The 27,555-nt window shown below is 52.8% G+C and overlaps 2 protein-coding genes across 20 annotated transcripts; both read right to left on the bottom strand.

The window, feature by feature from the left end:
- On the bottom strand, positions 1-15,534 carry CATSPER4 (cation channel sperm associated 4). 15 transcript variants are annotated; one of them, XM_086329107.1, is made up of 13 exons: positions 15,400-15,525; positions 15,250-15,299; positions 14,689-15,057; positions 14,487-14,561; positions 13,864-14,007; positions 10,811-10,912; positions 4,772-4,869; positions 4,483-4,603; positions 4,135-4,268; positions 2,664-2,835; positions 1,686-1,897; positions 1,202-1,367; positions 1-458 (listed from the first exon to the last, which is right to left on the bottom strand). In XM_086329107.1, the coding sequence occupies exons 1-13, from the start codon at positions 15,497-15,499 to the stop codon at positions 411-413; spliced, it is 1,791 nt and encodes a 596-aa protein (XP_086185233.1). In that variant the 5' UTR covers positions 15,500-15,525; the 3' UTR covers positions 1-410. The 15 variants fall into 15 exon arrangements, 6 of the variants coding, with proteins under 6 accessions (XP_086185233.1, XP_086185219.1, XP_086185258.1 ...); XR_015137970.1 differs by having other exon boundaries at positions 2,664-2,896; positions 4,483-4,670; positions 15,250-15,534; XR_015137971.1 differs by having other exon boundaries at positions 1,202-1,330; positions 2,664-2,896; positions 4,483-4,670; positions 15,250-15,534.
- CNKSR1 (connector enhancer of kinase suppressor of Ras 1) lies at positions 15,495-27,555 on the bottom strand. 5 transcript variants are annotated; one of them, XR_015137934.1, is made up of 22 exons: positions 27,465-27,555; positions 24,612-24,769; positions 24,427-24,511; positions 23,461-23,563; positions 22,162-22,246; positions 21,700-21,741; positions 21,517-21,621; positions 20,858-20,917; positions 20,698-20,766; positions 20,320-20,421; positions 20,163-20,233; positions 20,011-20,087; positions 19,754-19,860; positions 19,645-19,675; positions 19,091-19,254; positions 18,180-18,253; positions 17,945-18,016; positions 17,091-17,164; positions 16,873-16,972; positions 16,683-16,779; positions 16,396-16,577; positions 15,495-16,141 (listed from the first exon to the last, which is right to left on the bottom strand). XR_015137934.1 is itself a non-coding variant. In XM_086329068.1 (22 exons), exons 3-22 carry the CDS (start codon positions 24,391-24,393, stop codon positions 15,872-15,874), a joined length of 1,911 nt encoding a protein of 636 aa, XP_086185194.1. In that variant the 5' UTR covers positions 24,394-24,511; positions 24,612-24,769; positions 27,465-27,555; the 3' UTR covers positions 15,495-15,871. The 5 variants fall into 5 exon arrangements, 4 of the variants coding, with proteins under 4 accessions (XP_086185194.1, XP_086185170.1, XP_086185176.1 ...); XM_086329068.1 differs by having other exon boundaries at positions 16,873-16,934; positions 24,330-24,511; XM_086329044.1 differs by having other exon boundaries at positions 16,873-16,934.

Here is a 27,555-nt window from a genome sequence, read left to right as displayed (position 1 = left end):
TCCCAACACAAAACTTTATTGTCAATACACAATACCTGGCCCCACCAGCCTCATCTTTCTCCTCTTGGTACTTGGGCCCACTTAGACCCCATCTAGTTCTGGTCTAGCAGGGGACCAGGGATGCCCATCCTGAGGGCAAATCCTGGCTGCCTTGGCCAGCACCCCCTTGTGGGCTTATCCTTGCTGTAAGGCTCCCACTCTCATCCACCACCTTCTCCATCCGTGCTCCTCTGGACCTGGGGCTCACAGGCCCAAGTCCTAGAGATACCGCCCCCTTCCATCCCCAGGCATCTGCCCAGGTGTAAGGCAGAGGATGGGCTCAGGCCAGGATGTGCCATGTCACGCTAGCGATGCAGGAAGATGCAGCAGCTGGGTGTGTGCTCATGCCCACTGGCTCCTGTACTGCCCTCTCAGCGGCTGGCCTTGTGTTTGTTAATATTTGTGTTGGATTCCTGAACCTGCAAACCAAGAGGTCTTCTTGTCAATCCCCCACCCCTGACATGGCAGACGCCCCCTTACTTCCCTCCTCCAGCTCAACAGTGGCGCATCCAGGCTTCCCAGGGAAGTCCTTCCCGTCTAACTCTTAGTCTCCTCTCTGACGGTGGCGCTCTCCTCTCAGGCCATAGACACCCACAAGGCTCCCAGGTCAGATGGGATGGGAAGCAGAGAAGGAAACGAAATGTGTGGGAATGTGCTTTGTTCTATGGGGCTTCCCAGGTGGCGCCAGGGGCAAAGAACCCGCCTGCCAATGCAGGAGACATGGGTTCGATCCCTGGTTCAGGAAGACCCCCTGGAGGGGGGCATGGCCTTTTTCTCCCTAGAATTTTCCTCCCTCAGGAGGCTGCTCCTCTTACGTACCTGACAAGACCCGGGAGGTCCTATGCCCCCCTGGTGGACCTAAGCATTTGCCACTAAGCAGGAACTGAGCTGCTCAAGTCCCCTTAAGAGGAAGCTTGAAAAAAAAAAAGAGGAAGCTTGAGGGTGCTGAAGACCAAGATGGCTCAGTGTGTGGAGCCCTACAGGAGGGGCAGGGCCTCCCAGAAAATCTGGAATCTAACCAGATGGGCGGTGACTGCTGGGGTGCCTGGGAGTCTAGGGGGGTGGTCCAGACCTTGAAAGAGTCAGAAACCTTGACTAAGGGGGTGGTGGCTGGGTGGGGTGAGCACTGATTGAGTAGGAAAGGGAAGCTGAGAAGCTGCACCTTTTCTCTGTTGACGAGCGCGGTGATCAAGTCTTGCTCGCGAGTCATCTCACGGATGTCCACGGAGGACCTGCTCTCCAAGGATATGTTCCATGACAAGTACCTCTGCATCAGCTCCTCCTCCTGCTCCTGGTTGAAGCGGATGGAGCGGACCTCGTCCACTATCCTGAAGGTGGAAGGGTGAGTGCATTCCGAGGGAGGGGGTTGGGGGGCGGCCCTTCCATCTCTTCCCTGGGGTCCAGCCCCCTGCACCCTCCCCGCCTTGACTCTGATAGAGACCCAGGCCAAGGCTCAAGACCCTTTGTGAGATTACGAGGAGGTATATATCCTGCACAGACAGTCTGGGAGGAGCCTGGGCAAGTCACTTAACCGCTCTGAGTCCCAGGGTCCCCATTATCAATCAGGGCATGAGGCCAGAAGAATCTGAGGGTCCACTGAGCCCTGACTCATGAGACTCGGGGGTTACCCCCTGTACCCGCCCTACATGTTGAGCTCATCACGGATCTCCTTGTATTCCATCAGGTTCTCCTGTATCGCCTCGAGCACCAGGCAAAAGTTGTCGCATGTTCTTTCCGAGAGGTTTGTCAGGGGGCCTCCCATAAATGGCTCTTGGGGGACGCCAGACATCTCCGAACGGGCGACTGCACAGTGCACCAGCGGCAGCTTGTTATTCCCATTTTCCTTCTTGTCGTCTACCTGGGGAAGGGAGAATGGAGAGGGAAGGGTAGCTTAGCTGGTACCCCCTCCCCTGGCCCCTTCCTGCCTGACTTCAGGGGAGACGAGTCTCAGGACGCCAGGGTTCTCACGCCCCTCATTTCAGCTCCAACCAGTCTTAGCCTCCCTCCTTTACTGTGGGAGCTCAACTTGAAATGCAGAAGTCTGTCCCTCTGAAAATTCTCACCCCTTTTCACAACTTAGTGCTTCCCCCATCATTTCCCTCCTGATAAATCCTACCCAGCAAACTTCTGAAACCCTAACTACTCTCAGGCCACAGTCCACAGCCCTCGGCACTTTACACAATACTCCCCACCTTTTGGAAGCTCTACCCCCCGATGAGTAATACTATAGCTAATGTTCATCGAGTTCTTAATATGTGTCAAGTACTGTTCGTTGACCCATGAAATTCTCATAATAGCCCTATGAAGTAAACAGAATTATTATCACTTCCATTTTATAGAAGAAGGAATTGAGGTTTAGATTGGTTTAAATGCCCTAAGGTCACCCAGCTGCTCACTTTTGAGTTGTCACAGAGCAAGATATCAAGGAACTCCACACCCCTCAGAAGCCCCAGTTGGTGAGTTGGCATTCACAGTGGGGATTGCTGCCTTCAGGCCTCAGGCTTGGCTTTCTTTAGGCCCTCGAGTGTGTGAGCGCGCGCGCACACACACACACACACACACACTCAAGTTAGCACTCATATACACGCTCCCCTTCCCCCCTCTGCCCTCCCTATCTCACTCACCTCTCTGAAGGCTATTTGATGCTGTTGCCCCTGTTCTGCCTTCATCATTTGCTCCAGATTGGTGGTCACCACGACGACCAACAGGTTGATGCCAATGAAGGCACCCATGGTGATGAAGATGGCAAAGTAGATGGCGCCCCCAATCTCCACTCCGTACTCCCCTGTCTCCGTCCTGGAGATGGCAGTCAGGGGCCCTATCACCTCCCTGGCCCTTTGGGCCTCAGTTTCCTCATCTACGAGATGGAGAAATTATCTCAAAGCCTACTGGGACTTCTGCTGCCTCACTGCTGCTGTGCAGACCTAAGGCCTGACTCCTGATTGTTCCCACAGCTGCTCTTGAATGAGCACCCGCTGTACTGCCAGACAGTGGGCTGCCCTCAAGCCAGCCCTGCAAGGTGAGGATTCATACACCAGCATTATCAAATTTAATCTATTGGCTGTACTTTTATCATGTCATTCTTATTATAACTCAGGTTTGTTGTAGAAAAATCAGAGGGAAAATATATAGGAAAAAAAATCCCACCACTGTTAATATCTATTGCAAACCTCCCATAAAATATTTTCCCAAATAATAGCTTTTGCTCTCTTGCTACACATGTATGTGTGTGTGTGCACACAATGTCAGTCTCTACTAATCCTCAGAGCAACCCATGACATGGTTAAATGTCGTATTATGATCTCCAGTTGACACATGAGGAAACAGGCTCAGAAGGTTGCATGGCTAGTACAGTGGAGCAAAGACTCAAAAGGCCAGGCCACCTTTATTGCACATTCCATGACTTGTCCACTGCCTATAATGTAATGGCTAATGAGAGTAGAAGCCCCTTTACCGACTGGGCTTCTACTCTCACACGAGGAAGATAAAAAGAAATCAGTCAGTGGGACCCAGCCCCTGAAATGGCCTGGAAACAAGTAGGATTTGGGCTAAATGGAAAGAGGCAAAGAACAGAACGCAGGCAGCCCTCTGCGGCCAAACATGACCTTGGACAGTGGGTCTCAAAATGAATAAAATGAGACCTTACATTCCCAGGAGTCGAGGCATTCTGGTGGGCTCCAGTGTGGACTGGGAGCTGCCTTGGGACCCTCGGTACAACCACAGATCTGCTGCCTGGCCCAAGGCTAAGCTGCCCAACTGCTGAGCATGAAGGGAGACTGCAGTCCATGAACAAGACTGCAGCGGGACTTTGAATACATGGAGTTTCATAGGGACAAGGCTTCAAGTAGATTACAAAGCTAGAGGGCTCAGCCCCAGGAGTCTGCTTTTCCCCAGTTCAAAGCCCCAGGTGCCACACCCGCCTCCTGCCACCCTCACCCCAAGTCCTGGAGCCCCACTCCAGGGGAGCCCCACTCCCTCAGGGGTCCCTGAGACCCCTTCTCCCTCCCCAGGTGGTTTTTTTTGCCCCTGGATGCCCCAGGCCCTCCCCGCCTAGCTCAGCTGGACTGGGGGCCCGGAAGCCCCACGGACACTCACTGAAAGTCACTGTAGATGTCCACCCAGCCATCCTGGGTGATGCAGATGAAGAGGGTATACAGGGCAACCTGCATGTTCTGGAAATGCATGGGCACGAACACACCAAAGAGAGTGACCCCAAACACGGAGAACACCTGCCGGAGAGATGGGAGACCCACCCCGGATTTCACCCACGGGCCTGGGACACAGGACATGCAAAGGAGCTGCCAGAGGAATCACAGGGAGGCGGGCCTCTCCTCCTCTTATCTCCAAAGCCTCCTCCTCTCCGCTCCAGACACCCCATATCCCCAGTGACCCAGGGGCCTGTCCAGGAAAGGGGGGCGGCTGGGGGGAGGGGAGGGCACTGACCAGCATGAGGAAGAGGATGAGGACCATGATGTTGGCCATATCGGGCACCGACTGCAGGATGACGCGAATGATCCGGGCCAGGGGCTCCACCGCCATGCACACGTGCAGCAGACGAAGTGCCCTGCGGCAGAGCCTCTCAGGGTGGCCCTCGGCCCTTCCCAGACCCCTCCTCCTCACCATCGCCCCACCTGCCCAGAAAGGCAGAGCTGATGCCCACCTGCAACAACCCCCTCCCCTCTCTCCCGGGATCCAGACGGGTCCCTTCTTCACTCCGAGTCCCCCAGCTTACCTGAGGGTGTAGGTGATAGCCACGACACTGAGTTCATTAACGAAAAACCCCAGGAGCAAGATAAAGATGATAAGGAAGTTGAGGATGTTCCAGCCGTCCTGGGGGGGTGGGCCAGCCCCAGCAGGGTCTGTCAGGCCCAGCCCACGGGTTCATCCTGGGTCTGCCCTCCCCACACCCTCAGGATGGGGACTCCTGGTGCTCTCAGAACAGGGCCAGTCACGTGCCACCCGCTGCGGTCCTGCTGTCGCCCCCCAAACATGCCACAAAACACCCACGCACTCGCTGTCTCACACACGTGTCCACAGCCAAGTGCAGCGTCTGAACACACAATTGAGTCCCTCATATACGCCAGTTCCTAAGCTGAGCGCCCACCTTGGCTAGTGTGCCGCTGACAAAGGCCTTGCCCTGCAGTTAGGTGACCTGAAAGCGTTTGGATGCTCCAGCTTTGTGGGACACACACTACAGTTAATAAAACAAAAATAAACGAAAACACTAAGGCACAGGGCTTCAATAGCCACTTCAGAGCTGAACTAACTCTCACTGTAGAAGAAAGGCACAGTTTGCAAGCCCCACGTCCAACACGGCACAAACTCCTTTAGAGTACGGACGGAGGAAGGAAGCTCACGTGTATGACAAATTCAAGCACAACCGCTACGGGGGGAATTTTCTCTAATAAACAGTCTACATTTTCCTTTGACCAGTGATCCCACTTCTAGAAATCCATCCCACACAAACTCTGGTACAACTACAAAATGACATTTGTAGAAGGCTGAAAATAACTAAAGTGTCCAGCAATTATAATAGAACACTGGCTGGCTAAACCACATGTTCATTCAATGGAGTACAGAACAATGGGAGAGGTCTCCATGTACTGACACAGAAAGACCCATTAAATGACAAAAGTAAAGTGTACTGCAGCATTTGAACTATGCTACTGCATGGAAAGGGAGGACTAAAAATATACACATATTTGCTTATGATTGCAAAATAAACACTAGGAGGATAAACAAGAGATTATAAATAACAAAGATTATCTGAAGAGGGTGGGGGAAGGGGACAGGGATGAAGGGACAGAGTAGAAACAAGAATTTTGTATGCTCCTTTCAGTACAGTTTTGACCAATATGTAGCTGCATTAAATATTCAAAAAGAAAATAATTTTTTTTCCTTTTTGAAAAAATATTTGGCTGCAACAGGTCTTTGTTCCAGCATGTGGGATCTAGTTTCCTGACCAGGGATTGAACCTGGGTTTCCTCCATTGGGAGCATGGAGTCTTAGCCACTGGGCCACCAGGGAAGTTCCAAAAGAAAACTACTTTATTTTGAAAAAATTACTTTAATGGGAAAAAAGTTCTTAAATTTATTGGGCAGTCCAATAAACACAAGACTTCCTGGTATGTCACATTCAGAGTGTTGGTGCCTAAACATAAGTCAGGAGACACAAGGCTCCCTGTCTACAGATCCATCCCTGTATCCATTCAATATTAAGCTCCTACTCTATGCCACACCTCAAATCAGATCCTGAAGATACAGGATTTCTGCTCTGCTGAGCTCATAGGCTATTTTGAGGGAAGTGGACAGACAGTAAATTTTAACTCCTGGTGAGAGACTCCAGGAGTTGGTGATGGACAGGGAGGCCTGGCGTGCTGCAGTTCATGGGGTCACAAAGAGTCGGACATGACTGACTGACTGAACTGCACTGAACTGAGAGGTGAGTACACAGTGTTAGGGAGACAGGGCAACAACTAAGCTAGCTTAGGAGAAACAGGAAGACTTCCTGGAAGAGAAGACATCTGAATGAGTCTTAAACTGTAAGTAGGAGAAAAGCAAGTGAGTAAGTGGTAAGGAGCTTTCATAGACTAGATGTCAGCATGGACAAAGGCATGAAAGTGAGCAACAGCAGTGTGTAAAGTGAGCAACAGCAGTGTGTGTATGTATGTGTATGTGTGTGTGTGCACACGTGTAAGTGTGTCTTTAGGAATGTCAACCCACTCCAGTACTCTTGCCTGGAAAATCCCGTGGACGGGGGAGCCTGGTAGGCTGCGATTCATGGGGTCGCAAAGAGTCGGACACGACTGAGCGACTGATCTGATCTGAGGAATGTCACTACAAGCAGCTTGATGTAGCTGGAACACCCAAGGGTGAGGTGAGGAGTGATAAGGCTGCAAAAGCAGACAAGAGCCATTTCATGGAAAGCCTTAAGCACAATTGAGACAGGCTGGGACCTGGCACTCTTTGCTGCCGTGCTGCAATGCTTGCACCTGGACGTACCTCTACTTGAGCAACAAAATACAAAGAAACTGCTGCTGCTAAGTCGCTTCAGTTGTGTCCGACTCCGTGCGACCCCATGGACTGTAGCCTACCAGGCTCCTCCATCCACGGGATTTTCCAGGCAGGAGTACTGGAGTGGGGTGCCATTGCCTTCTCCTACAAAGAAACTATTTGGGACTAAAAATAACTAAGTGCATGTGCAGATGGGACAAATCTGGGACAAAAGATACAAAAAGACCAAAAAATTCAATTGCCACTTCTAAAGAGCCAGGAGCAAAAACAGGATGTTGGGAGCAAAATCAGGGTATTGCACATGCCCCCTGCACACAACACTACCTAAGGGATGGGAAAACCACCTAAGACATCCCTCCAGTCTGACTCCAGACACACCCCTACCCCCACCCCATGTAAGGAACAACCTTGCCTCGTAGGTCAGGGATTAAGGGAACAAAACAATCTGTTGCTTGTTCTCCTTCCCCTCTTCTGCAGCAGGGGCCCTAAAAAGCCTAGCCTGAATCTTTTGTCTGGCCTCTAGTCAGTTTCTGTTGATTGGAGAAGGCCAAGAACCCTGGTCGGTATCACAATGAGGCATTTAGACCTGATCCTATAAACAGTTGGGAGCCACTGGAATGTTTAAGGGCACTCTGTCTTGGGCTTTGGGAAAACTATTTTGATGGCAGGTGGGGTGCACTGGAAGCCATAGCAACACCCTGTGAGAGAAGACAAGACAGGAACTGGAATGGGGTACCAGAGCTGCAGAGGTGGCAAGAAAATTGAGAAATTCTTAGGTGGTAAAATAGTAATTAATAGAGTGTGGAGGTAAGGAGGAGACAGGAGCCACATGAGCACTGTAGAAAAGGGGGCATTGTGGGCAAAACGTTGGGGATCCCATGTGGCTGGGTAATATTTGAAATATTAACTTGCAGATTTTCCTCCCTCCCCTGCCTTCTCCCTTTCCATCCACCCATTAAATGGGGAGTAGTCCTTGTACACCAGGACCAGGAGAGGGGCTGGGCCTGGGGAAGAAGACAGCAGAGGGTCTCTAACAAGCCCTGGCTTTTGGCACTGGGAGGCTGGCCCCAGATAAAGGTTAGGGCTTGGGACATTCGTTGTCAGCCATTAGTTCTGGAGGGCGGTTTTGCCTTCCAGAGGACATTTGGCAGTGTCTGGAGATACCCTTGATTGTCACAGCTAGGAAGACGTTTATGGCATCTAACGGGTAGAGGCCTAGAATGCTGCTAAACATTCTACAGTGCACAGGACAGTCCCCTCCCAATGAAGCATTATCTAGGCCAATTATGTCAACAGTGCCCAGGCTGAGAAATCTTGTCCTTGAGGAGATATGCAGAGTGGCTGGGAGGAACACAAAATTTGCTCCCATTCTCTTGTGCTAATGAAACGCTAGAGTTTAGCCTTGAAAGTGCAGGCCCTCCTAACTGCTGCTGCCAATGAGACAGGTGGGAATCTGGGACCCTTTGCTGCAATGCTTGCACCTGGACAAACTTCCCCAAGCAACAAAATACAAATAAACTGTAAGAGACTAAAAATAACTGCCTGCATGAGCAGTTGGGGCAAATTATAGACAAGATACAAAAAGACCAAACAGCCCAAATGCCACCTCTGAAGAGCACAGAGCAAAAGCAAGGGGTTGGGAGCAAATGCAAGGGCTCAAAAGCAGTAAGCAAAAGCAGTACTCGCACATGCCTCCTGCACACACCACCACCAAAACGGCAGGCGAACCACCTAAACCACCCCTCCAGTCCGACCCCTGGTCACACCACTACCCTCACCTCATACAAGGAATCAGGGAGAGATGAGCAAAGGAAACAGTTACTTGTTCTCACTCCCCACTGCTACTGCAGAGGCCCCAACAAAGCCTTGCCTGAATTTCTTATCTAGCCTCTGAACAATTTCTATGGGCAACGAAAGAAATCTCAGGACTACTTTCACATAAGAAATGCTCTCTCTTAGGGAACAAATATCTGCCTGTATCCTGAAGAGTGGTACATTGAAATATTCACAAAATCATGGTACCTATTCTCCCCTCCACCATGGAGACAAATAAATATGCACCATCCTATTCTATTTTCTGTTAATAAACATCCTCCCAAGTGTTGGTCTCACAAAGCAGCCTTTAAGACATCCATACTTTAGAAATATTGTTCTAGGTTCTACATTCTGTGTTCTACGAAGTGACACTTCTAAGCCCTGGAAAGCTTGTAATTCTAATTGGTTGTCCTAATAATGGTATTTAAATGATGCTTCCTTTTTAAAAACGTATAAAGTTTTGATGGGTAATTTTTTTTAAAGACTCTTCTTGCACATGCCCAAAGGCAAGATAAATCTCTTGACTCCAGAAATCCTTTGACTCTAGAAGTCCCATTTAAACAAAGAATTTGAGTCTTTGTTTCACTTTATGTAATGTTAAGATCTGTTCCTACCCAGATATCTTTTTGATACTCTCCCAAATAGGAGTCAGAACACTATAGCTCAAGGCCAAATCTGACCAGCAGTCTCTTTAAGACCCATGGGTTTAGAATGATTTTTATATTTTTTTAATGGTTGGGGGGAAAGCAAAAGGAAAATAATATTTCGTGACATGTAAAATTTAAAGTTCAAATGTCAGTATACACAAATAAAATTTATCTGGAACATAGCATGCTCATTTGTCTATATACTGTCTATGGCTGCTTTGTGCTCTTACAGCAGAGATGAGTATTTGCAACAGAGACTATATGGCCCCCACAAAAAAATATTTACCTGGCCCTTGAGAAAATTATAGGGAAACCTCCCTGCAATGCAATTGGATGGCCAAAAGGGGGCACTCTCATGCAGTACCACTAGATTACTAGTAGATTACAGGAAGAATTGTCAATTACTGACTCAACAGAATAATCACCAACTGGGAAAGAATCATCAATTATAGGCCCCACAGGAAAAGAGGTACAGAGCATCTCCTGCAAGAAATCTAATATTCCAGAAACTCAGCTAATAAGACCATTTCACCCTGCACTCTCACTTTTCTCCAGCAGATTTTGGTTCAAATCAACCTCTCCTAACTGCCTCCTTTTTCTCCCTAAAATAATGTTCCTCTCCATTTTTGGACTTGCTGTGGCTTTGGCTATAGCTTACTAGTCCTGAATTGCAAATCCTCTTCTATTCCCAAATAAACCCCCCATTTTGTTTTGCTGGTAAAATAACTGACTTAATTATTTTTAAGGTCAACACCCTTTACAGAAAGTCTCTGCTGACCCCTCTGCTCTTGAACCCTGTAAATTAAGGTGTGTGTGTGCACGCTAAGTTAATTCAGTCGTGTCTGACTCTTTGCAACCCTATGGACTGTAGCCTACCAGGCTCCTCTGTCCATGGGATTCTCCAGGCAAGAACACTGGAGTGGGTTGACATGCCCTCCTCTAGCGGATCTTCCTAACCCAGGGGTAAATGAAGGTGGATACTCTCAGCTGCATTTCTCTGATAAGGAAATCAAGGTTTTCCTAAGAGCACAGAACTAGGGAAAGCTGGATCAGGAACGGGGACCCAGGAAGGCTGCACTTCCAGTACAAATTACTTTCTGCCACATCACAGACATCTCAGAAGTCAGTCTTTCTTTCTTCATGCATGCGCATGAACATACTCACACACTCATACACACACACACACACACACACACTCCTCAGGTTTCAGGGCCAGGTACACAGTGGTGGGGACAGGATGGGGTGCCAACCCTAAGGAGGAGTAGAGGTGATGGCAGGGAGGGCCCAGGATCTCACCTTCCAGAAAATCCAGAAACCATTCAACCAGCCGAGAAGAAGTTCACAGATAAGGGTGGTCAGCACAATGTCATCTATGGTAGAGAACAACTCATAGTGTTTCTACATGGAAGACAGAGAAAAAGAAGGGCAGAAAAGTCAGTGGAGTGGGGCCTTGGCAAGACCAGGGACAGAGGATGTCTGTAGGGAAGGGGAGGCCCAGATTCTTATTGCTTTTCAGGCTTGCATCTTTGTAGCTCCCTTTAGAGTAACTCTTGCACGTATGTGCCAGGCACCATTCTTAAGACCACAAACTTATTTCATGTTACCATCACCATCATCCTGCAAAGTAGGTTTTATTCCCATCTTGCACTTGAGGAATCAGAGAAGTGCCCAAAGTCAAACAGTTAGTGATAAAGACTGTTGTCTGACTACAAACCTTTGTCCATGAACTCTAGAGTAGGAAAAGGGAGGTGGAAAAAGGCAGAACAGACTCCAGGATCGGGAGGGAAAGCCCTGGCCCTTGAGATGGAGGACACCAAGTCCCATCCTTGCTTCTTTGGTTGTCTCCACCACTCCGGCTGCACCAGCTCCCAAATCCCCAGGCTTGGCTTGACCAAACTCCTGAGTATCCCCTTACTCATGGGTCCAAGACATGCTCCCGGGGTGGATGGATTGATGGATGGATGGATGACTCCATGATTCTAAATTCTGTTTAAAACGACTCACTTTCACGCCATCTCCTGTTAAGCTGTGACACTGCTGTTGTTTGTGACATGAACAGCTCCCAGCCCCCGACTCCACTTTGCCAGTTACAAAAGTCACCTGACTCCCCCTTTTCTTTACCTCCGTGGCCCACAGACTCAGGGCTTCACGCCTCCTGCTCCCCACACCTTGCCACCAGCTCCATCCACCAGCCAGTGTGAGGCTGGACAGAGTTGCTTCTTTTTCTCTCAGCCATGCAGCACAGCATGTGGGATCTTACTTCCCTGACCAGGGATTGAACCCATGCCCCCAGCAGTGGAAGCGTAGAGTCTTAACCACTGGACCACCAGGGAACTCCCTGGGCAGAGCTTCTTAAGTTCAGATGGGAGCTGAAGTTTATGGGCTCCCAGCCTGTTCCAAATTCCCAAAGGGCATCATGGGCCAGTGGTGTCTACCTAAAGCAAGGAAAGGCTTTTTCTTCCCTTCATCTTTCCCTTCAGCTCTATCCCACTGGCCACAGGTGGCAATAGCCTCTTGTATTTACTGAAAGAGCGTCCTGAACAGTTGCCCTGCCTTCTCCAAGTCAAGAGCATCTGTGGTTAAATCGGAGTTGTATTCTTTACCCACAAACCTTCCATGACTCGCTATGGCCTGCAGGGTGAGGTACAAAACCAGGCTGGCATTCACAGCTCTCTAGGATCTGAGCTTCACGGCACATACACTCTACCAGGCTTTTTTAGCATTTTTGACTTGGACTCAAATATATATTTTACTCCATAAATATATATTTACAAATATATATTTACTCCATATTTCTCTCCCTCTGGCTCCTCCCCTCCCTCTCTCTTCCCCACCACAGTTGCTACTTCATTCTTTTTCATTTTGTTTGATTCTACATCAAAAGCTACCTGCATTCTGAATTGTTTTCATGATCCACTGATGAGTTTTGATCTGCCCTCCAGTCACTCATTCTGCAAACCCTGGCAAGTGGGTTTCTGCCTCCACCACATCAGAGTTAGCTCCTGTCAAGGTCACAATGGCAAGATCCAAGGGGTGTTTCAGAGTCCTTTTCTGGCCTTGTGTCCTAGCCACATCTGACGCTGCGCTTGCTCCCTTGGTAATGTTCTCTCCCAGGGATCCTCTCACTCGGCTGGCTGCTCCTCCTTACTACCCTTTTGCATTTCCTCTTCTATTTTCTGACCTTTACTTAGAGGCTCTTCTCAGAGAACTCTGTCTTGGTCCCCTTCTCACTCGGTACTCTCTCCCAGGCAACCTCATCCCTTCCTTGAGCTTCGGCAACCAGCTGCTTGGATGTCAGTCACTCTCACGCTGCCATACTTTAAACCCTGGCTTGCCTGGATAAACATCAAGGTCCTACTGTATAGCACAGGGGACTATAGTAATATCCTATGACAAACCATAATGGAAAAGAATATAAAAAAGAATATATATATGCATACATAACTGAATCACTGCTGTACAGCAGAAATTAACACAACACTGAAATCAATGATACTCCAATTTAAAAAAAAAGTAAAAAATAAAAAAATAAACCTTGGCTTGCGGTTCATGGGGTCGCAAAGAGTCAGACACGACTGAGCGACTGAACTGAACTTCCAAAGACATCCTCCTTAATATAACTTGAAGATGCTGTGTGATCTGGCTGTTGACCGCCTCTCTGAACTTATAAGTCACCACACAGGAACATTTTAAAATCACTGGCTTTCAAAAGGACAATTCACGTATGTGGTGGACTCCTTGCAAGAAATTAAAACCTCAAGGGTAAGACCCAAGTCATAGTGGACTTGAAGCTGGATACCCAGAACTCACTTCTATGCTGTTTCTTCTGCCCAAAACATTCTTCTCCACCTCCTTCTGCCTGGCCAACACCTACTCATTCTTTATTCTCCACTTAAATGCCTCTTTCTCCAGGAAGCCCACCTGACCCCAAGATTGCATCCAATGCCTCCTCTGAGCTTCCACACACCCTGTGACACTCAGGTACTTGCAATGACATGTTTGTCGTGTCTGTCGTATTCATACCTGGCACAGAGCCCAGTATCTGGTGCAGAGTGATTCTCGCTCAGTGACTATTGGTTAAAATGGGATACCCTTCCCCACAAGACACCCACTGGCCTGCCTCTGCTCACACCATTTTTCTCCTGTCCTTCTTCTGCAAATCCAATGCATTTCTCAAAGCTGGGGCCCCTCCAGCACGAAGTCTTCCTTGATCTCAGTGCTGAAAGGCCCGTGAAAAGCATCCAATCCAACCATCATAAAAAGATGAGGAGTCCGAGGCCCAGGGAGGGAGGTGCCTTGCCCCGGCCCCTGTGAGATGAGTGAGAGCAGGGGTCGGGCTCGAGTCCCACCTGGCCAAGCATGGAGTTGGTGCGGAGAGCGATGGTGATGGCGTTGACCACCAGCAGCATGGCCAGCAGCACCTTGGAGGCCGGGTGTCGGAGAAGCTGCTTGACATACATGCGCGTGATGAACTCCTGCATGTCCCAGGCATCCTGGGAGAGGACGGGGGACCTTCCTTCAGGCAGGTGTCACCATACGAGGCCTCTGCCTGGAAGTTTGCTCTCAGTGAATAGGGACCCACAGGGGCCACTTTTAGGGGGAGAAGTTGCCTGAGAGGGGATCATAGAATTGGGGGCATTAGTGTAGAGGTCACTACTTAGTCACTAAAAGTGGGTCACTCCTGGGGGTGGTCTTTGTTGGGGTCATTGCAAGGGAGACTCTTTTGGGGGTCTCTGCTGGGGAGTGGCTCTCATTATAGAGGGGCTCCTGTGAGGGTCACAGCCAGGCGGTTACTAACATATCATGGTTGGGGAGCGGGTCACTGCAGGGATCCCTACTGGGACGTTTAGAAGCAGAAGGGGCAGTTATCCTGAGGGCCTGTGGCCCCATGGATGCAGCAGCAGAGGGGTCACCATGGGGGTGAGGATGGCTGCAAGCCCCCGCCAGGCTGCACGCCCAGCCTCAGCCTTACCTTCCTGCTGGTGATGTCTCGGCGGTTGATGAGCACTTGCTCCTCTGGCCGCCGGTAGGGCTCTTGAGCAGCCCTCTGCAAGGGTGAGGAGGGGGCCCATCAGGGCAGCCCGTGCCCCTCCAGACCCAGTCCAGTCCTCTCATGCCTCATCCCACCCCGGGATGCCCAGCTTGGGCAGTGCAGCCAGGCAGGAGCCGCCTACCAGGCGGTTCAAAGGTCTGATGTAGGTGGTGTCTGTCCACTGCTGCCACCAGCTCCTCTGGTTGTCTGCCATGTTGCTCAGTCTCCCCCGACTCCTCAAAGAAACGTCACTCCAAGAGCGCCCGCCCACCCCTCGTGGTGATATCACAGAGGCCTCTGTGACCCCCCAGCGTCCGCATTCCACCAAGGAACTCCTGTAGCAAGAGAAGCTCCTCCCACTGACTCCCCTGGGTGTGCCACAGAGGAGGCCGAGCACACGGGGGAGGTCACAAGTCGGAGGCTGGTGAGAGCAGGTCAGGTCTCTTACGCAGCCTGGATGGAGACAAAGGGGCAGGTCCCTGCTCTGCATCCAGGAGCTGGAGGTGAGACCCTGCCAAGGAGAGAGAAGAGGAGAAAGGTGTTTCGTTCTGGGGTCCTCCTCCGAGCAGACTTCATCCTGAATCCCTGCCCACTGGCCACCCCATCCCCCCACCCCGGTCTCCAGGGCTGCCCTTCTGCCCATCTTTCCATGGGAGGTATGTTTCCCCATCTGTAGAGGAAAAGTTTGGTCTCTGTTTCTCACCTGTTCCCCCCTGGAGATGGCGCAGGACAACACCATCAGGTCTCTGAGGGCTGGGGAGAGATGGGCATTAAGGAGAAGCCCCCACCATCCTGGTAGGGATGGGGCATCAGCTAGAGACCCCGTCGGTGGGCTGTGCAATGGGCTACTTACCAAGAGCATTCACCCCCATCTGACAGCTTTTCATCCCTGTCCCCTCCCAGAAGCAGATTCCAGATCCTAATACAGAAGTCAAAGGCACATGCAGATTCATGTTAAAGAAACTGACTTTATTTACTTGAAAAGTATCCACTGGTTCAAGTGAAGAACTTCTGTACAGACTGGCTTGGGGAATGGAGACATGCTGAGGGGCGGAGGGGGCACAGGAAGAGCACAGGGTAAGAAAGAGTTCTTGCACCCCTGCCTCTCGCTCCTTCCTTGGCACAAGCTCACTTCACTTTACCCCATTCCAGGGCGGGCAGAGGAGCAGAAATGGCGGAAGGCGGAGCAGAGGCGGTCAGCTTGGGGCAGAGGCACCGACAAGCACCGCCTCCCACTCGGAACAGCATGCAGGGATGCTCTGTCCTAGATGTGTCAGAGGTGGTCCTCAAGGCCAGAGGTCGGAAACTTAGGGTACTGGCCAAGGTTAGAGGTCAGGAGGTCGGGGGTCACTCTCTGGGGTCAGGGGGCAGAGAGGGGAGCACTCCTCGGGGTCAGAGGGTGGCGGGTGGGAAGACTGTTCCTTGGGGTCAGAATTCAGGACTTGGGAGCCGCCCTGGGCCTGCTCCCCTTCCCAGGCCCCCAGGCCCTCCGAGTAGAGCTCCTGGTTCTGCTCCTTCCACCGGCGGAATTTCTCTCCCGTGAGCTCGGGGTCGCCCAGCACTTCCTCCAGAGCCTGCAGCTCCTGCAGCTTTGCCTGGAAGAGGTGTCGGGGTTAAGGGGCCAGGATCACCCCAGGAAGGGGCAGAGCCCGAGCCCAGAGCTAGCTCTAGGGCCCAGCGCCCAGATCCCAGCCAGCGCCAGCCCCCATCCTCAAAATCGAGAGCCTGGCTCCAGCAATCCAGAACTCGACCCGGTCCGCAGCCGAGCCCAACAGGGCTAGACATCTAGACACCTGGCCCAGCTAGACATCTAGCCCAGCACCCAGCCCCCCGTGCGCCCCCTGCTGACCTTGAGCGTGCTCTGCAGTGCGCGCACACGGTGCACTCGCTCATTGAGCTGGGGGTCTCGGTTGCGCCGCATGAAAGAGCTTCGCCATTGCTCCTGAGTGAGGGGCTGCTGCTGGCCCAGCAGGGACACGCCACCCAGCCTCAGGCCCCGGACCATTCCTTCGAGGGCCCCTTCGCTGCTGTCTGTGGGAGGGGGGAGCAAAGTGAGGGTGTGCCCGCCCCCCTGCCCCCAGCCCTGTCTCAGCTCCGTGTCCGACTAACCCCACCACCCCCTGCTCTGCTCCGCACCTGTCGCCGGACTGAAGGAGGTCCGCGGGCTGTCCTGCAGGGTGACTGCAGGTGATGGATCTCCATGGAGCGAACTCGTAGCTTGGGCTTGGCTGGGCTGTGGGCAGGGTGGAAGGAGAGGAGGGTTATCAGTCTGAGCTCCACGCCCTGCTCTTCACCCCACCACCCTCTCCACCAGCCCCCGACTCACTGAGGCTGAGCAGGATCCAGCCTCGTCGTCAGGATCTTCGGCTTCCGTCTCGCTATAGCAGTCTGGAGTGGACAGGAGCCGTTGGGGGGACCCACAGAAGCTTCACAGGGTTGGGTAAGCCAGGGGGTGGGCTTGGGGAACTGGATTCCCAGCCCCCACCCCAGGAAAGCAGAGGCTCAGGTGAGATTCGATGGGATCCAGCCCTGTGAGATACCCACCTTCCTCTCGGGGTAGGGAGGCCCGGCCTGGAGACTGGTACTTGGAAATACAGGTGATGAGATGACGCACCCACCTGTGGAGGGGCAAATGGATCTCAGAGAGTTTCCACTGAGTCAGTACGCTGGGTTGGAGAAGGCAATGGCAACCCACTCCAGTACTCTTGCCTGGAAAATCCCATGGACGGAGGAGCCTGGTAGGCTGCAGTCCATGGGGTTGCACAGAGTTGGACACGACTGAAGTGACTTAGCAGCAGCAGCAGCAGCAGCATGCTGGGTGTCAGTCAGTCAGTCAGTTCAGTCGCTCAGTCGTGTCCAACTCTTTGCGACCCCATGGACTGCAGCTCACCAGGCCTCCCTGTCCATCACCAACTGCCGGAGTTTACTCAAACTCATGTCCATTGAGTTGGTGATGCCATCCAACCATCTCATCCTCTGTTGTCCCCTTCTCCTCCTGCCTTCAATCTTTCCCAGCATCAGGGTCTTTTCAAATGAGTCAGTTCTTCACATCAGGTGGCCAAAGGTTTGGAGTTTCAGCTTCAACATCAGTCCTTCCAATGAATATTCAAGACTGAATATTCCTTTAGGATGGACTGATTGGATCTCCTTGCAGTCCAAGAGACTCTCAAGAGTGCTGGGTGGGGCTTTCACTTATATCATCTTCTAACTTAATCCTCAGAGCCAATCTGAGAGATAGGAATTCTTATTAGTCCATTTTACAGAACGTGAAACTGAGGCTTAGAGAAGGGAGTGTCTTGAGCAGCCCTCTCAGAGAGCTGGGATCTGAATCCAGGCTCCTGAGCCCAGGCCCTGAGCACTCACATGCAAGCTGTGGGGGGTGAGAGAGTGGCACTCACATGCTCAGATCCGTCAGGGTATCAGCAGCGAAGATGAAGGGTTTGTACACGTTGTGGGTGAGCTGGAACACACTGCCGGGGAGCAGAGGGGCCTCACTCACCTGGGGGTGCCCATCCCGAACCCAGAGAGGCTGGCCTGGGAACCCCAGCCACCTGCTGCCCCCACCTCGCCCCTCCTGTCACCTGCCTCTCCCTTTCTCTCCCTACCCCCGCCTGTCACAGCCCAGGACTTAACTATTTTTTCTTCTGATCTTGTCCACTTTCCAGACTGTAGTTGGAGACATTGATGAGGCCCTCGGCCTTCTCATCCTGGGGGAATCACAGCGTGAAGGTCAGCTTGGAGCTCCAACACCCTTGAGGCCCAGGCAGGCTCCTAATGGCAGCGGGGGAGGGGGAAGGGCATCTCCTGGGCTGTCTAACTGCTCATCTCTCAATGCCCAGGGCTCAGGGAAGGAAGCTGGGATAGGGTTGTGACCAAGGGGTGTCTCTGTGCCTGGAAATGGGAGGCAAGCTATCCGGAGAAACAGCCAGGAAAGAGGAGCCCGCTCATACATCTGCTCCATCACAGACACAGACGAAGCTGCTTTGCAGAATGCTCTTCTCCCTGCCTGCTTTTCTTGCACCTTTCTGTCTAACCTTCAGGCACTAGTTTCTCAGGAAGCCTTCGCCACTCTTCAGGTGGACTGGTCACCTTTGCAGGGATCCCACCCACCCCTGGGCTCTTCCTCCATCACATTATATGTTCCCGTATTGTCCCTGTGTATTCATCCCTGTCCCCACTGGCCTGAGAAACAGAAAAGATCTGGTTCTCCCACATGTCCCAGGGCCCAGCCCAGAGCTGGGTATACAGTAGGCACCTTGAATGTTAGTGGAATGAGCAGACAATTGCTTGAGCACCCATCACTGGATGAACAGATTAACAGAAGGGGAAGGAAGGGTGGGCAGAATCAGCGATTCTACATGCCCTGTGCTACCTTTTCCAAACTGCTTTTGCACACACCTCAGTTCTCGCCAAAGAGTGTCCCCATTTTACAGATGGGAATGCTGAGGCCCACCTGTGACCACTGATGGGCCTGAACGCTGGAGGAGGAACAGGAGCCATGGCCCTGAGGTGACTCACTTGTGCGTGTGTGTACGGGGTCTCACCTGGGGCTGGCGGTACCAGTAGAGTGTGTGTCCCTTGAGCACGAACCAGCAGCGGCGCCAGCGCGGGCCCATGAAGCCCCCGGGCACCTTGCGGAGCAAGAGCCAGCCATCACAGTCGGGCGGGCCCAGCTCCCGACACGACACCCGCCGGCGCGTCGCCACGCCTGCAGCAGCATGACACAAGGGTCAGTGAGGGGTTGGCGGGGCATCCCAGACCCCCAAAGCTGCTCCCTGGCCCCCCAGGAGCACCCCAGCTGATGCTTCTGAACCCCTGCTCTGCGCTTGGATTGTAGCAAGTGTCAGTTCCGGGCGGAGGTTGACTCTTCTCATTTTAAGAGATGAGGAAGGTGAAGATCAGAGGACGAGCTGTTTGCCCAAAAACTGCAGAGATCGTGAGAGGTCTAGGCTGGGAGCACAGGTCTGTCTGACCCCAGAAACAGAACTGTGTCCGGGGGAGAAGTGTGCGACGTGTGTGTTGGGAGGGTGGTCTTGTCCAGCCTTGTAAAGACTTCTAAGAGTGCCTCCCAACCTACCCAGTCTGGTGCATTTCATACCTTTTGATTTCCTGCAGCCAGGGACAGGACTCTGAAAGGAACACAGGCAATTAGAGAAGAGTCTGCATCCAGAGCCACACACCCCTCCCTACTGAGCCCCTGAACTTACCCTATCAGGGTGTTCTGGGGGCTCCGGAGTGTCTGCTACCTCTGCCAGGTATGTGGCTGGGGTTGCAGGGGGGCTGGGCAGGGGCTTGGGGCCAAGGAAGGTTGAGTCTGTCAGGGAGGGAGAAGAGAGAAAGAGGCTCCATGAGCCTCAGACCCAGGCCCAGCAGTAGGCTGCGGGTGTAAGAGCCCAGGGTCAGAGTCAGACACCCCACATGCCTTGTCTGAGACACCTGCTAACACGTGGGGCTTTGATATTACCTGTCCAGGCAGGAGGGCTGGGTCCAGGACTTGGGTTTGAAGACAGGTTGAAGTCAAAGATGTCTTTAGACGGGGTCCTGGAGTGATGAGGGAGAGAGAAAGTGAGCCTGTGGCTCACCCTCCAAGACCCACCCGGGGCCCGAGCCTGTTACCTGGGAGACACTGAGGCTGGAGCTGGTGATGGGCTCACTGGGAATGGTGATTCCAGGGGCTGAGGAGGGGTCTAAGGAGCAACCAGAAACAGGAGATGGAGCTGGGGACCACACCCGGGTCTGAAAGCAGACTGGGGGTGGGGAGGGTGGCAGGTACCTGTTGTGGGGTCTCCGGCACCAGGACCTTCTTCAGCACTAAGCTGACCCTGTCCGGCTCCCGCAGCAGCTCCCTCACCACGTTTTTGTGGGGCCAGCCCACCTAGGGGACGGGGACACGGGGCTGGACTGACCTGGACGGGAGCCTCCGGGGCAACCTTACAGCCCTCCCCTCGATCACTCTCTCAGTCTCGGGCTCAGCCTCCCCTCGCTCTCCTCCAGGAAGCCTCCCGGAGCCCCTCGGACCCACGTGAGCTGGCTGACCTCATGGCAAGCAGCTCACCACCCTGGTCTCCCGAAGGAAGGGAACCTCTCCACCCACCAACCTGGGTTCTACTCAGGAACCCCTTCCTCCCATCGTGCCCTTCCCCTCACTCACCACCACCTGCTCGTTGACCTGGACAATCTCGTCTCCAGGCAGGACTTGCAGCTGGGGATTGGTGGGGACCTGGTGTTGGAGGTAGGGTTCAGAGGGGTGCACCCTCATGGGGCTTGGCCGGCGTGGGGCTTGTTGGCTGAGAAGGCTGCAGGGCTCTCACCTGGGCGCCCACTCGAGACACGAAGTGCAGGCAGTTGCTGGTGGTGTGGATTTCCAGGCCCTGCAAGGCAAAGCCTTGCGGTCACTGAGGGTCGGGGGGCTGCAGGGCCAGTGGGCAGGACCCTCGCTGGGCACCAGGACTCATAGGCGGGTGGAAAGAGGGAGAGAGCTGGCCTCAAGTTGGCACCGCCCGACTTGCTGCATGACTTGGGGCTTGCTGCTGCACCTCTCTGGGCCCTGCCTCCTCTTCCCCTAAGGACTGAGGGGAGCAGGTTACTGACTTCTGAGCTTTTAGCAACTCTCAGCAACTCTCCTGAAGGCTTAAGCAGGGACAGGGCAGGGCTGGGGTTTTCCCAGCTGGTCAAGGATTGAAGCAAAAAAGTTCATGCCCTCTCCCCTTCTCCCTTAATCTGCCAAGTCCGTGTCCTGGGGCTGGCATGTGTCACCAAGACCCCACCTGCTGCAGCCCCTCTGGACTGGAGAAGGGGCTGAAGGATGGTGAGATCCCAGGGGAGGTTCTCTGAACCTTTAACATCTGTACAGAAAGGTCCATCCAGCCGTAATAGGATAGGATTCTGTGGGATCCTAGAATCAGATTTCTGAGCCCACACGAGGCTGCTTGAGGGGACCAGAGGTGAAAGGTGAGAGGTCAGGGCTCACCGAAGGATCGTCCAGCGGCACTTGCTCTAGTATAGCCTTCTGCTTCAGCAGCTCCTCCGGGCAGCAGCTCAGGATGTTGCAACAGATCCCAGCCACATGGCTGCTCTGGCGGATGGAGGGCAGGATGTCTAGCCTGAGTCCCGTCCCACCCCATCCCCACGGCCCGCTCAGCCCCTGACTCACAATTCTCAGGACTTTGCTTTCCTTCTCAGCCGCTGGACAGTCCTGGAAGCAGAGAGAGAGCGGGGGCCGGCCCTGAGCAGGGTTCCCTGCCTTCTCCTGAGGGCAGGGGAGTTTCCTGCGGTCCCTCCCAGCGTGTCCCATACCCTGGCCCCTTCCCGGAACGACAGGGCCGCAGAACTTTGGCCCCAAGGTCCCATCTCCCTGATACCGGGCCCCCAGAGATCACCACACATGCCCTCCCCCGCTCCACACCCTCCTGAGATCAAACTTGCTGAGCTGCCCCTTCCAGTTAGGAGCCCCCACACCCCCTCACCCACTACCCAGTGGCCGGGCCTCCTCTCTTCCTGCTCTGGCCTCTCCCTGCTCTCACCCCCGAACCTGTGCTGATTCACAAGTTATAAAAAGCTCTAGCCTGACTTGGTCTCTATGGCCTCAGCCAAGCCTGGCCCTTGGATCTCCTACCTCCTGCAAGGCCTGGCCCAGCTCCCCGCATAATTCCCCAATCGCCTGGCAGGATGAGAAGTCATTTAAGTGGGAGAAGAGGTACCTGGCAGAGGGGAGGATGGAGCAGTGGTTAGGGGACTGAGCTTAACAGTCAGGCCACTGAACCACCCTGAGCCAACTACGTATCTAAGGCCCTGATGAGTTTTGGTTTGGGGTGAAGGAGATGACTGATACATCTTTAGCACAGATTTATTCTGTGCAGACTTTATTTATTTTAGCACAGACTTTAGCACAGGATTTATTTGTCAAGTGTTTAATGAATGCCAGGCTTGGTTCTAGGCACTGGAGAGATAGATATTAAATACATAATTACATCAATAATGATTAGGGACTTCCCTGGTGTCCAGTGATGATTTATGGGCTTCCCTCATAGCTCCGTTGGTAAAGAACCTGCCTCCAATGCAGGAGACCCGGGTTCAATTCCTGGGTCAGGAAGATCCGCTGGAGAACGGATAGGCTACCCACTCTAGTATTCTTGGGTTTCCTATGTGGCTTAGCTGGTAAAGAATCTGCCTGCAATGCGGGAGACCTGGTTTCAATCCCTGGGTTGGGAAGACCCTCTGGAGAAGGGAAAGGCTATCCACTCCAGTATTCTGGCCTGGAGAATTCCATGGATGGTATAGTCCATGGGGTCGAAAAAGAGTTGGACACAATCGAGCACCTTTCACTTCACTTCACTGGTGGTCCAGTGGTTAGGAATCTGTCTGCCAGTGCAGAGGATATGGGTTTGATCCCTGGACTGAGAAGATCCCACATGCCACAGGGCAATCACGTGGCCCAACTATTGAAGCCCACAAATTCTAGAGCCCGTGAGCTACAACTATTGACGCTTATGTACCCTAAAGCCTGTGCTCTGCAACAAGAGAAGCCACTGCAATGAGCAGCCCACGTACTACAACCAGAGAGCAGCCCCCGCATCCCACAACTAGAGAAAGCCTGCCCACAGCAAGGAAGACCCAGTGTGGCCAAAAAAGAGACAAAAATTCAAAAAAAGATGTAACTTCTACTCCTGTGACATATAGGGAGCTCTGAGAGTGTATAATGGGAAAGGCTTCCCTGAGGAGGTGACATTGGAGCTAGGACCTCTGGGACAAGCAGCAGCCAGTGAAGGGGTAGCCAGCTCCTTATGCAATGCTGCTGATGAGACATGGTTACAAGCTGGAGGTCGGGTGGGAACCCAGGGAACCCAGTGCCCTTAAGTGAGTGAAGTCGCTCAATTGTGTCCGACTCTTTGCGACCCCATAGACTGTAGCCTACCAGGCTCCTCTGTCCACGGAATTTTCCAGGCAAGAGTACTGGAGTGGGTTGTCATTTCCTTCTCCAGGGGATCTTCCTAACCCAGTGATCGAACCTGGATCTCCTGAATAGAAGGCAGACGCTTTACCATCTGAGCCACCATGGAAGCCCCATTACAAACCACTGTGAAGCCCCTTACACAGACCAATTAACCTTTTTTGGCCAGTCCCACCATACTACTCCTTGGAAAGAAAGTTATGACCAACCTAGACAGCCTATTAAAAAGCAGAGACATTACTTTGCCAACAAAGGTCCGTCTAGTCAAGGCTACGGTTTTTCCAGTGGTCATATATGGATGTGAGAGTTGGATTATAAAGAAAGCTGAGCACTGAAGAATTGATGCTTTTGAACTGTGGTGTTGGAGAAGACTCTTGAGAGTCCCTTGGACTGCAGGGACATCCAAAAATTCCATCCTAAAGGAGATCAGCCCTGGGTGTTCATTGCAAGGACTGATGTTGAAGCTGAAACTCCAATACTTTGGCCACCTGATGCGAAGAGCTGACTCATTGGAAAAGACTCTGAAGCTGGGAAAGATTGAAGGCAGGAGGAGAAGGGGACGACAGAGGATGAGATGGTTGGATAGCATTACCGACTCAATGGACATGAGTTTGGGTAAACTCTGGGAGTTGGTGATGGGCAGGGAGGCCTGGTGTGCTGCAGTTCATGGGGTCACAACGAGTCGGACATGACTGAGCGACTGAACTGAACTGAACTGAACCATAGCTGAACAAGAGCCAAGCTCTTGTTTTCTCTCCAGGTCCCTGGAGGAGGCCATGGATGCAGAGGGTCCCCTCACCAGTCACTCAGACCCTGGGAAGAGACCGAGGTACCTGTTGAGCCAGAAGAGGAGGGAACGGGCCTCATGTACCAGCTGCACGGCCGCGCCCAGGACATCTGCAGGGGTCTCCACACAGCCCCCCAGGCGACCTTGGACCAAGCTCTGGAATGCCCGGGTTCCCTCCAGCAGCCCCTCTGTCAGGCTCTGCAGGTTCTCTGACTGTAGCCCTGAGCTCTGTGCAGAGAGGGGGCAAGTTACTCCGGCAGGGGCCAGCCCCCATCAGCATCTCCAGGGTGGGTGGAAGCTGCAGCCAGTTAGGCCGCCATTCACTTACCAGGGCCCGGAGCTGTTCCACCCCTTCCAGGATGATCTCCTGGTGGCCCAGAGGCCACACGGTTAGAGCCTCCAGGCTGCGGGGGCAAAGCTGCAGCAGGTACTTGCCAGGCAGCTCCCAGTCCTCAAAGCAGTAGTCCTGCAGGGAATCGTCCAGGCCTGGAGGGAGAGCAGGGGTCAACACGGGGGACTCAGGGGGTTGGCAAGGCCTTTCCGGTCAGTAGAAGAGCCCTTCTCCCACCCTGAGACCAAGGCTGTGTTCTGTCCTGCCCATTTCACAGATAAGGCTACTACTGAGTTGAGAAGTAGGATCACACAGGGCAGTGGTTCTCAAAGGATGGTTCCCCAGACCAGCAGCAGCAGCCTCGTCGGAGGACTTGTTAGAAATACAAATTCTGGGAATTCCCTGGTGGTCCAGTGGTTAGGATTCAGCGCTCTCATTGCCATGGCCTGGGTTCAACCCCAGTCGGGGAACTAACATCCCATGAGTCACGTGGTGTGGCCATAAAAAAGAAAAACAGGCAAGACATGGAAACAACCTCAGTGTCCACTGACAGATGAATGGATAAAGAAAATGTCACACACACACACCTGCACACGTGCACACATGCACAAATATTCAGCCAGGAAGAAGGAAATCGTGCCATTTGCAACATGGATGGACCTTGAGGTTATTATGCTAAGTGAAATCAATCAGAGAAAGACAAACTGTATTATCTCATATACAGAATCCAAACAACGCAAACTCTTAGAAACAGGGAACAGACTGATGATTGCCAGCGGCAAGGAAGCAGGGAGTGGGGGAAAGGGGTGAAGGTGGTCCAAAGGGACAAGCTTCTATTTATAAGTCAGTTTGGGGGACAGAATGTACAGCATGGTGACTACGGTTAGGATTCTGAGCTTTTGCTGCCGTAGCCTGAGTTTAATCCCTGGTCTGGGAACTATTAATAAGATCCTACAAGCCGAGTGGCGTGAAATCAGGGGCAGGGCCCAGCAATGTGCTTTTTAACAAATCCTACAGGGGTTCTGATGCTTGGGCAAGTCATGACTGATGTGGCTTTGGAGTCCGAAAGACCTGAGTGATAGCAACTGAGCAAGTAACTGAATTACTCTGTGCCTGTTTCCACCTAAAAAAATGGGGAAAATAAAAACATCACTTCTAATGTGTATTAAATGACATGACACATGTCAAGCACCTGACCAACTCCCTTGGTTCAGTCAATAACAGCCCCCATGTTATGTGTTGCCAGACTCTCTACCATGATCTGCAAGGCCCCGTATGATCCGGCCACCACCTGCCTCTCCAGTTTCATCTCTTGGCACAGCCCGTCATGCTCAACACTCTAGATCCAGAGCACTAACTCCCTGCAGCTCTCGGGAGGTTCTTTTGCTTTTGCTTCATGGTACCCGAAGGTGCCTTTCCTTCTGCCTGAACTGCTGTTCCAGCTCCCTCATGTCCTTGGTCATCTAACTTCCTCCAGGAAGCCTTCCACAACTCCCCAGGCTGGGCTGGGGCCCTTTGCTGCGCTCACTGCCCCCTGTGCCTCCACAGACCCCTGCACCAGAGCACTAACCTCTCCTACTCGAACACGAGCTCTTCCAAGGACTGGGCCTTAAAACAAGTGTTCATCTCTAATTCCGGCCGAGGCCTGGCATAAGGCAGACACTCAAAAATAAATACTATGTGCTAGGAAAAATTTAAGGACTTTATACATATTAATACATTTAATCTTCACCAAATCTAGAAAGTACAGATATTTCACATAGAGGTTAATAGTTAGCTTTCTCCCTCTTTGAAGGAACCCCTGCCATTCCAAGCCAGAGTCCTTTACGGGGTATGTGTGTGTGACCAATAGCTCTTCCCCATCCCCTGTGTGACATCAGGAGCCCTTGACTAGGAGTTCACGAGCTTTTACTCCGTGGCCGTGGGCCTCAAGCACCCCCCTTCCCATGCACAGTGAATGTGCTGTGTTGTCTCCCTCCCAACAGACCCTGACGCTGAGCCTGGCCCTCATCACAATTGTCTTATTTGGTCTAACCTCAAGAGATCAGAGCTGCCTTTCCCATTTTGTGGATAGGGAAACGGAGATTTGTGGTCACAGAACTGATGAGCAGAGGGGCTGGGCCTGGAATTCAGTCTGGGAGACTGACTCCAGCCCTGAGTCCCTGCTCCTCACGGGGATGGTCACCCTGAGTCTGTCCCCAGACGACTCCAGTTGCCTCCCTCCAACTCTGGCTCCGCCTGTGGGAGGAATGTGGTCCTCACCTCCCAGCTTCCAACTCCATAGCAGACCATCTACACTTCTCTGAGTCCGCTGACACTCTGGGCCTTTTCTCACCAGCCTTTCCCACTCTGGGCTCATCCTCCCTGGAGGTCTCAGGAGGGGCTGTGCCGACCCCCTCCAGTTGGGCCTGGGCTTCTGTTCTCACTGGGAGCCTCAGGGTCGGGGGAGGGAAAAGACACTACGGGCAGGCCCTAGTCCAAAGCCTGGGCAAATCACTTGTTGGCTCAGTGTAGAGTTTTCAGCATCTGAAAAGTGGGATTAATTACAGCCCACTGCGCCCCGGGGGCAGAGGGAAGAGGAGATACACTGCGGGCGGTCAGCTGGGGCGACACCTACTGTTTTCATTACAGAACCACTGCCTGGGCTATTGACGGGAAGGCAGACCCCTTCTAGGTCCTCGGGGGACCCCAGCGGAGTCATCTCGACTATCTTTCTGCCGGGTTCACGGCAGACGCTCTGTAAATGCTTGCGGACAGACTAACCGACTGACAAACTCGGCACGTCCTTTTTGCTTCCGCTCTCCCCGGCCCAGGGCCCCTCAGGCCCAGCACTGCCCCGGCCCCACCCACCTCTCAGCCAAGCCGCCACCTTCCTGGGGGTCCAGGTCGCCACGGGCTCCATGGCCAAGTTCGGCCTCTCGGACTGCACCCGCTCCGCCTC

The sequence above is a fragment of the Bos grunniens genome, chromosome 2 (assembly GCF_055505025.1).
Source record: "Bos grunniens cultivar Pamir isolate PY7600 chromosome 2, Bosgru_T2T1.0, whole genome shotgun sequence".
Classification (NCBI taxonomy): domain Eukaryota; kingdom Metazoa; phylum Chordata; class Mammalia; order Artiodactyla; family Bovidae; genus Bos; species Bos grunniens.
The sequence above is the reverse complement of the archived record's forward strand: the minus strand, read 5'-3'. Positions and strand labels throughout refer to the sequence as shown.